The sequence below is a fragment of the Seriola dumerili genome, unplaced genomic scaffold, assembly GCF_002260705.1.
Source record: "Seriola dumerili isolate Sdu_G_001 unplaced genomic scaffold, Sdu_1.0 BDQW01000283.1, whole genome shotgun sequence".
In the NCBI taxonomy this organism is placed as follows: domain Eukaryota; kingdom Metazoa; phylum Chordata; class Actinopteri; order Carangiformes; family Carangidae; genus Seriola; species Seriola dumerili.
This window is the reverse complement of record NW_019174538.1, coordinates 369,237-379,351: the sequence shown is the minus strand read 5'-3', so window position 1 is coordinate 379,351 and position 10,115 is coordinate 369,237. Positions and strand designations below refer to the sequence as shown.

At 42.6% G+C, this 10,115-nt stretch overlaps 1 protein-coding gene across 1 annotated transcript in view; it reads left to right on the top strand.

Annotated features, from left to right (window-relative positions):
* Nucleotides 1–10,115, top strand: part of celsr3 (cadherin EGF LAG seven-pass G-type receptor 3) — a 122,457-nt gene that overhangs the window by 91,489 nt on the left and 20,853 nt on the right. Inside the window, 5 exon segments of the mRNA XM_022757560.1 lie at nucleotides 86–269; nucleotides 1,610–1,711; nucleotides 1,799–1,893; nucleotides 2,426–2,635; nucleotides 5,850–6,048. Of these exon segments, the coding sequence (XP_022613281.1) occupies nucleotides 86–269; nucleotides 1,610–1,711; nucleotides 1,799–1,893; nucleotides 2,426–2,635; nucleotides 5,850–6,048 (790 nt within the window).

Sequence of the window (10,115 nt, the reverse complement as noted above, 5' to 3'; positions counted from 1 at the left end):
TGTGTGTGTGTGTGTGTGTGTGTGTGTGTGTGTGTGTGTGTGTGTGTGTGTGTGTGTGTGTGTGTGTGTGTGTGTGTTCGCTCAGGAGTTTCACTACCGTCCGCGGGGCTCTGACACCTGCCTGCCATGTGACTGCTACCCGGTCGGCTCCTTCTCGCGCTCATGTGACCCAGAAACCGGCCAGTGTCAGTGCAGGCCTGGCGTGATTGGTCGCCAGTGCAACACATGTGACAACCCGTTTGCAGAGGTCACGAACTCAGGCTGTGACGGTGAGAAGGACGGACTGTGGCTGATCGCCAGCAGACAACTGTGAACTGTTTATTTGAGGATTTCCTTTGTTTCAGTTTTACCAGAATGATGTTTCTACTGTAAGATTTCAAAATGACTCAACAGGGATTCTTCTTCTTCTTCTTCTTCTTCTTCTTCTTCTTCTTCTTCTTCTTCTTCTTCTTCTTCTTCTTCTTCTTCTTCTTCTTCTTCTTCTTCTTCTTCCTCTTCCTCTTCATTCACTCATTCGTCCTTGTGCTCATCGTCACGTCAGACTTGGAGAAATGAAGCGTCCTCTTGACAGTAACAGAAACTGTGGCAGCGGGGGGGAATCAGGCTGCGTATTGACTGAAGGGGATGAATGAATCATTTGTGGAAAATGACTTTATTTTGTCAGCACCATCTCCAGCTCCTGAAAGAATCAAAGACGTTGAGAGAAATGAGTTTGTGAAGCTGGATTTAAAATTAAAGCAGAACAATTTTATTGAACTAAACGTATTTAACAGTGATAAACTACAGAACAACTGGTAAAGTGTAAGTTTAAGACGATATATCATTTTCAAGCTGGATTTAAACCCAGTTTTCACACTGAGTGAATTTTCCACACAGATACACATGAACTGTCAGTCCCTCCAGGAAATAGACCACACCACGCTTCACTGTTAGTCTTCTGCACTTGTAACCACCATCAGACTAATGAGATACATAACATTGTCTAAAATAAACATATTCATATCAACAAACTACAGAAGCATAAATATAAACATACAGGAGGACACACGGAAGAGTAAATAAACACCTCGCTGGCTGCACACGACCAAGAGGAAGAGAACGTCACGTGTTCCTCTGAAGGGAACTTAAAGTGTCCCCTTGCAACACAGGTGCAAACATAGTTCCTCCTTCCTGCATAGAGCCAATACAAACAAAAGAAAAATAAAATAAATCATATCAATAATGTGTAGAAACAAAACATATCAAATGAGAATATAGCTATTTTAAAATATTTTAAATGAAGGAAAGCTTCATCACTGTAATCATGTTCCATCTCAGCTTCAACTTGTCTTTTAAAATGCCCGTGTTTATCAGACTTTCACCCGAGCCTGAAATAACTAATAAACTGATTATATTTATCTTTTATTTTACAAGTTATCCTGTCTTTGTCCCCTGTGCAGCTCTGTCACTTCCTGGTTTTCCTCTTGTAATTACTTCCTTTCATTTGTTGCTGGTATTTTATTTTCATTTTCTTCACAAGAAGAACCTCTCCAGTCTCTCAGTGACTGTTTGTTATTTTAATAGAGTTCATGTACTGATACGTAAAGAGCTGTTCTCTCTCTCTCTGCAGTCATTTATGACGGTTGTCCAAAGACCATCACTCAGGGGATCTGGTGGCCTCGGACCAAGTTCAACCTTCCTGCTGCAGTGCCCTGCCCCAAAGGCTCAGTCGGTCTGTTCGCTCATCCGCTCACATGACGTGGATTCACTCACATACAAGCTGTGGTCACTTGTGAACTTCCTGTTTGTCCTCCTGCAGGTGCAGCCATCAGACACTGTGATGCAGAGAGAGGATGGCTGGAGCCAGACCTTTACAACTGCACCTCTCCTCCGTTTGTGGAGCTGAATGTTGCTGTATGTAGAGATCCTCATGTCTTCTACCTGAACACTGTGGATGCTGAATCTAAGAGAACCACAATCCAGTGGTTCACACTTCCTGTTTGTGTCTCTGACTGTGTCCAGCTCTGAACTGTCTTTGACTCTGATTAAGAACTGGTTGGTTCTTAACCTGTAAATTCAAAACTCCCATTAGAGGAGTCAAAGGCCTTTAAACAGCAAGTCACACTGAGTCCATCACATTTACATACGGACTCGTTTCCTCGTTTCAAGGTTTCTGTGTGTAACGATTTTAATTGGATGACGGATTAAAAAAATAAATTCAGACTTGGTGTGAAAAGGCTTTAATTTTAATAAGTAGAGGCGGAGCCAGGAGTCTTGTAGAGGTCCTCCTGTTTAATAAACCTACAGGTTGAGCAGGACGTGATGTCAGTGATGAAATCTGCAGATATGTAATGTGTATATATGTCGTGTCGCTGTGCTAATGTCTCTTAACATTAGAAGGTTATTGACTCTCTTCTTCATGTGTTGTTGGTGTCCATACATTCAGCTCGATTCCCTGGAGCGTAATGAGACGGAGCTGAACACCATCATGGAGAAGAAGCTCGCCCACCAGCTCCGTGACGTCACCGAGGCGACCGCGCGTCTCTACGGCAACGACCTACAGATCGCCGAGCGATTGCTTTCCCGCCTCCTGACCTTCGAGACCCAACAGAGCGGCTTCGGACTCACGGCCACTCAGGACGCACATTTCAACGAGGTAAAGAGAAGAACACGGTTCACTCCTCTTTCAACAGCAGAGTGAAAACATCCCTTTCACATTCACTCTCATGGTTCTATTCATACAGTGCAGTGGGGGGGGGGGCAGTGTGTGGCTATAAGGATAAAATGAAGTGATGACATTTTATATCCAAAAGGTCAAAGGTTAACTTCACTGTGACATCATGTTCTGTAAATACACCCTGGTCATTATTCAACACTGTAACTCAGGAAGGAGAGACTGACCATGTGACCTGATGGTCAGGAGACAGACAGACAGACAGACAGACAGACAGACAGACAGACAGACAGACAGATAGACAGAGGTAATTCTAGTTAAAAGTGAAGGAGGAAACAACCATGGAGGAGGTGATTCTAGTTTATTTTGAAAGACACAAGGTAGAAAGAAGAATCCAATTTATGTCAACACAGTTAATTTGTAGTTTAATTGATCTTTTGATGGTTAAAACTGTTCAGCATCTGGAGTGATGTGGAACAGCAGATGTGACTGATGTACTGTACCATTATGGAGAATAGACCCAGGGAATAGATGTCTTTTCTCTGAAATGGGAGGTGATGTTGCTATGGCGATGGAGGGACAGTAGCGTGTGAAATATTGCAGCATGTCATCTGCACATATTAACTGACAGAGTCTCATTCCAGCTGACAGGACGCAGCAGCCGACACACCATCGTTTAGATATCAATATTTATCTTCTGCATCACGCTGGGCCGACAGGAAATGAGCTGTCCATACATCCAATCCCCCCCCCCAAACACACACACACACACACACACACACACACACACACACACACACACACACCTGTTTAAACTACTCTTTCACTTTACTGGCTCGTGTGTCACTAATTGACAAAATCGCTTGTTACTATGGAAACAGTTATTAAATTGATACCTCTCATCCTTTTTTTTTTCCTTTATTAAATGATTAGAAAACAAGTGAAGAGAAAGATTGAGGACAGAGGAGACAACAAAATACAAACAAAAAAATATAGAAAATAAGAGCGAAAACAGGAATAATGATAATAACTGTTTAATTATAATAATAAAATGAAATAATAGATTTTTTCTGTAAAATGAGGAAACTACACACATCAACATAAACACCATCAACCTGAACATGTTCGTAATTGTTACAAAAAAAAAAAGTAACTGAGGGTTTTTGTTTGTTTTATTTGTTTATTTGTTTATTTATAGTTTCTTTCAGAGGAATAATAAATCCTATAAAACAGCCCTGTGTGTATTATGGAGTGGTAATAGTGATAATAGTAATAGCAGCGTTTAGCCACCTGATGACAGCTGGACAGTCGTAGCCACGCCCTGCAGCACCCTGCTAATGTCATTGTTATACAGCTGAGGACACGTTGCCATAGAAACCGAGTGGCTGTGTTGTAGCCTCGTGTAAACACTCGAAAACATCTGAAGATAAAAATGATCATTTGATAGAAAATGTTTCAGATGTTTAAACTGAGTCAGAAAATAACCACGTTTATCTCAGGACGTCACAGAGGAGGGAAGCGTTCACGCTCAACTACAAAATAAAAACTGCACATACATGTGATTTAACACATGCCTGCTGCTCAGGCTGCTGTCGCTAGGAAACACTGAACAAAGGAACAGGCTGACAACACACTGAGGGCACTGGTACTGGATGACTGGATGAATGAATGACTGGATGAATGACTTGATGACTGACTGACCAGATGACTGGATGAATGACTGGATGACTGCTTCTTCTGTGAGGGTCTGACTCATTAAATAACCAATGTGAATTCAACATGAGGATCACAGCTGGAGCCTCACGCCGAGTACAGTACACTGCTGCGTGTGATCATGTGATCGGTTGCTATAGTGACACAGCAGTAGCATCCTTTACCTGCCTGACGTTTTCACTGAACTGCTTCACCTGGCAGTGGATCAGGAGCGTCAGGCAGCAGCTCAGTCCTGATCTTTAGAAACATCTTCTCCAGATCCGTCTCTGCCTCCACCTCGTCATCAGCTGCAGACACCACAGTGAACACCACGTCACACTTCTGCTGATACCTGACAGCTCACTTTTAACGGCAGCTGGTAGGGCAGATGAACAGGTATGTAGAACACCGTTACTATAGTAACCTGGTGGCGGGAACAGAGCCCTGTGGCTGCAGAAGACATGAATTAGGACAGGGAGGGAAGAGTTTCCACATCAGGAATACAGAGAAAACCGAGGGAGATGAAAACGACTGTGTCTCATTGATTACCAATAATCAGTATCGGCCCTGAAAAACATATCGGTTGATCCCGAACATACATATTTCTCTCTCTCTCTCTCTCTTTTCCCTCCTTGTCACTGACTTATCCACAATCCCTGTTTCTCATTCCCTCTTCCTCTTCACTACAAGCTTCCACATATATATATATATATATTTTTTTTTTCTTGTCTGTGTGAAGGTTTTCTTGCGTATTTTTTTTTTCTTGTCTGTGTGAAGGTTTTCTTGCGTATTTTTCCTCTCCAGAGCTTTATGTGAGACTGCATGCTTTATTGGGTCTGGTGACGTCCACCCCCACCCCCCCACGCCTCTGTCTTGATCCCTGATCTTTGTTTGTTCAGACACAGTCTAATCTTGACTCTACAGCAGATTTCACATGAAGACCATGGATACTGAATGAGAGGCTCTGGAGTCAGGAGCTGTTGGAACTTATTTTATTAGATGTGTTTATTCATTTATGCTGTTCTGATGGTCCATGTTCTCTATATATACTTTCTGTCATATACCACCTGCTCCTCACCTGCTCCTCCAGGTGTACATCAGTCATTAGCGTACACAGCGGTCAGCTCTTTATCTCTGTGTCCTGGGGGGAGAGCTGCTTCTGTAACAGGAACATTTACAGCAGCCATCAGAGCGTCTGTATTAATGTGTAGAAGAAGACATTGTTGGAGGACGTTGTGCTCTGATGTTAGCTGTTGTTAGCATTATGCTGCTTGAGAAGAAAAACATTTTCCAGACCTTCTTCGCTCGTGTCTTCTGCGTCTGTCTCTCTTTCCTGATACACAGTGATGAAATATTTATTACTTCTCTCTTTCTTAATCCATCTTTTCTCTTCTCTTCCATTGTCTGAAATAAACTGTCTCATGTGTCACTGAGCTGAAGCACGACACTGAAACTTCCTCCTGGACCTTCCTTTGATAATCGTTCCTCTGTCTCCTCGTCCCAGAATGTCCTGCGAGGCTCCAGCGTTCTGTTGGGTCCCAGCACCTCTGGCCTGTGGCGGGCTCTCGCTCACAGTCAGAACCACATCCCGGGCGGTGGTCCGGCCGAGCTGACGGAGCTGCTGGAGCAGTACGCCCAGACTCTGGCCCAGAACATGAAGCTCACCTACCTCAACCCTGTGGCGCTGGTCGCTCCCAACATAGGTGAGTTCACACATGATGCAACAGCTGATCACTGCAGTGTGCTCACCTGGTGATGATTTCTTTCTTCTTCAAACTAAATAACAAAGTCTTGCTCAGATACCCCCCCCCATCACAGCTGATCATCATCTGATTAATTACAGTAGATAATAAATCCAAAAATAATTACTTAACATTTCAATATGAATCATAAGTTAAAAGATTTACATCAGCTTTATTATCAAATTTGTGAAAATATAATTTACAATAAATATAAAAAATGGCTTTAACATTCCAGCCCCTCATGACTTTGAATAGAGCCGTTAACAAACTAATAGAGCCAATATTCAAACACATGAACGTATATTTCATTTTTAACATAAATAAAAAATAAATCTTTAGTTTCATGACTCCAGCTTCCAGCAGCAGACAGCCTGTGGACCGGTCTCTGTACAACTGTTAACTCATCCTTCACTTCCTGTCAGAGTCTTTAAGATCCGTCCTAAAACCCAGGAGCAGGATCATCCACAATAACAACAAGGTCCCCCTGAATTTCCTTCTGATTTTACTCTACTTATTTCTCTGCTGCGTGATGGGAAGTTTCTCTGACACATCTCCAGAAAACATCTGGAACATTGGACCCGTCTCCCTCTACAGAACAGGCCCTCCTCCTAGAACAGTCCAGGAGACATGACAGGGTTCTAGTCACAGATGTGACGGGGTTAGTTTAGATATAAATAAAAGAGAATCAGACAGTAATAAAATCATCATCGTTCTCGTAAGACTGTAAATTGCTGCTGTGAAATCAGACAGAATGACTCAATGTAAAGCAGGAGATGAAGAGTGCTAATGCAAATAATGATGGTTAAGCCTGAGTGCTGGCAGCCGCACAGAGAGATGAATTTCACACTCCCACACACACACACACACACACACACACACACACACACACACACACACACAGAGCAGCTGATGCTTCCAACACAGACACAAAAACCCTGAAGCACCACAGCACAGGCCAACATACATCATGTAGATATACAGATGCCAAACACACAACCATGCATGTAGAGTAACACACACACACACACACACACACACACACACACACACACACTGATGTTGGCTGGAGTGTGACATCACACACAGACACGTTTCTGCAGGTTTTTGGCCTCGTGTCATTTAGTTTCTGGCATCAGTTTTTCTTCACTGTTGAAAATACTGTTAAATAATCTGCAGCTACAATGAGAAGCAGCATCTGCAGCAGCTGCAGGATAAAGCCACACAATGAATTTCACACTCGGTTAATGCTCTTAGCTGCACACAGATTGAATTCCTGTAAAATACCAAACACACAAAACTCCTGAAACTCATCAAAGTTAGCAGCTACTGAATCACCAGCCTCCTCCTGTCTGCTAACACAGCTGATCTCAGACCTGGAGGACACATAGATCAGACCTGTCTGTGTGAACCAACATGAGCTGGTGTCTGTGTGTTTAATGACTTAATCTGAGCGAGTGGAAGCAGCAGCAACAGTGAAGAGAGCTGAGACAGTTTGTGGTGGATACACTCACCCACCTGTCACTCTAAGAGGCCATGCCTTTAATTATTCTACCCCCCCCCCCCCCCCCCGGAGAGAGATTATAGCACACATATGATAGAGCAGACTGATTTTTTCATCGAAACTTATCTTCACCTGGCGGTAGAGCTTGGTCCGGATGCCGCTAGATGCGTGGAGGAGCTGCCTGGAGCAGGTACGGTCGTTGTTCTGATAGTATTATTTAACGCGATAGCCAGGCATTGCATAACATTCGCTGATCATCGGACTGTTTTTTATATGTTCTATAGCTACCGGTCAACCTGTGGCGCATGGGTCACCATGACCGTTTTTTATGAATCTTTTTATGCCTTCCCAACAGTAAGCAGTATGAGCTTTTATCTGACACATGGTATGCATACAGTCTATGTTTTTGTGACCATATTGTACAGTATATGTTGCTCACTTCATGTGTGTATTTTTCTCTTCTACCATATTTAACATAATGGGTCTTTGCTCACTCACTCAGCAATTTGACGGCCTCGTCTCTCTATGCCACTTTCGTTGACCACTCGCCGCGCATTACTAGATTGCACTCTCATAGTCGCATAATACGATTATCAATTTATTTCCATGGAACAGATTTAATGAATACATCCAAAATTAATATAGCTTAATACTCAGTTGCGAATTTGTAATTAACAGAAGAATACTATATTAGATTTTTATCATCAAACTGATAAGCTTTATTATCAAATTTGGTGAAACCAAATTATGTAAATTTACATAAATATAAAAAATGGCTTGTAAAGCATTGCCGAGCGCCGCCGTCATAACGAGTGTCTCTTTGTATCTTTTAGAAATACAGAAAGAACCTGTGTGTGAACAAACAATTAAATAGATTTTGTGCCGTATATTTATTCTAAATTACACATTTTAGAAACTGTATAGTCTCTTTACCTTCATTTTTAATATAGAACATTAATAAATAAGAAAATAAATCTTTAGTTTCATGACTCCAAGGCTTCCAGTGCAGGCAAAGACCATGCTTCTCGTGGTATCGCCGGTTCTCTGCCTACCAACCTGATATAACTATCAATTTCTATGACTCGTTTTTTATTACTATCACTTTGATATTGCCATCGTCTCAGAGTTCCTTTAAGATACAAGTCCTCATATAACCCAGGATGCAGGATCAATCCACATAACAACAAGGTCCACGCTCGCTATAATTTGGCCTTCTCCTCGGTATTTTTATTTCTTTCATAGTGGCGCATCCTTTTTTATTTAATGTTCTCTTTTTTTGGCCTTGATCGTTGATCTTGGGAAGGTGTAAACTTTGCTCTTGCTTTGACGACAGTTCTCTAAATGAGCAAGACATGCTCGCAACAATATATGGACCGCGTCTCCGCCTCTAGCAGAAGCATACGGCCCTCTCTCGCTAAAGATACAAAGTCGCAGGAAGACCCCATTGACAAGGGTTCTTGGTCACCAGGATTGTGACGGGGAGTTTGAGATTATAAAATAGGTTTTGAAGAGAATGAAGTACCCATGTATCTAGTATTAATATCGTCACTCTACGATTACATAGATAGACTCTGTTAAATTGCTCGCTGTGGATAATCAGGACTGACATGTGACTCTATATGTTATAAGGCAGGATGAATGAAGAGTGATGTGCTAATTGCCAAGATATGTGGATATTGCTTTGGTGGCTGGGCTCAGCGTCGATCAGCGAGTAGATCGACATTTTCCAGGCACTGCCGGCATCGAAGTAGCACACACACACCCGACACACACACACACCAACACACACACACACACACACAGCACAGAGCAGCTGATGCTTCCAACACAGAACAAAAAACCCCTGAAGCACCACAGACACAGTGCCAACTATACTATCATGTAGATATTACAGCATGCCAAAACACACAACCAATGCATGTAGAGTAACCACACCACAGACCACACCACACTACACTACACACCACACAACACACACACACACACACACACACTTGATGTTGGCTGGAGTGTGACATCACACACAGACACGTTTCTGCTCAGGTTTTTGGCTCGTGTTCATTTGATGTTTCGGCATCAGTTTTTCTTCACTGTTGAAAAATACTGTTAAATAATCTGCAGCTCAATGAGAAAGCAGCATCTGCAAGCAGCTGGCGAGAGTATAAGCCACACAATGAATTTCACACTCGGTTAATGTGCTCTTAGCTGCACACAGATTGAATTCCTGTAAAAATACCAAACACACAAAACTCCTGAAATCTCATGCAAAGTTAGCACTAACTGAATCACCAGCCCTCCTCCTGTCTGCTAACACAGCTGATCTGCAGACCTGGAGGACACATAGATCAAGACCTGCGTGTTGAACCAACATGAGCTGGTGTCTGTGGTGTTTAATGACTTTAATTCTGAGCGATATGGACAGCAAGCAGCAACAGTTGAAGAGAGACTGAGACAGTTTGTGGTGGATACACTCACCACCTGTCACTCTAAGAGGCCATGCCTTATTAATTCTAGCCCGCCGCGCCCA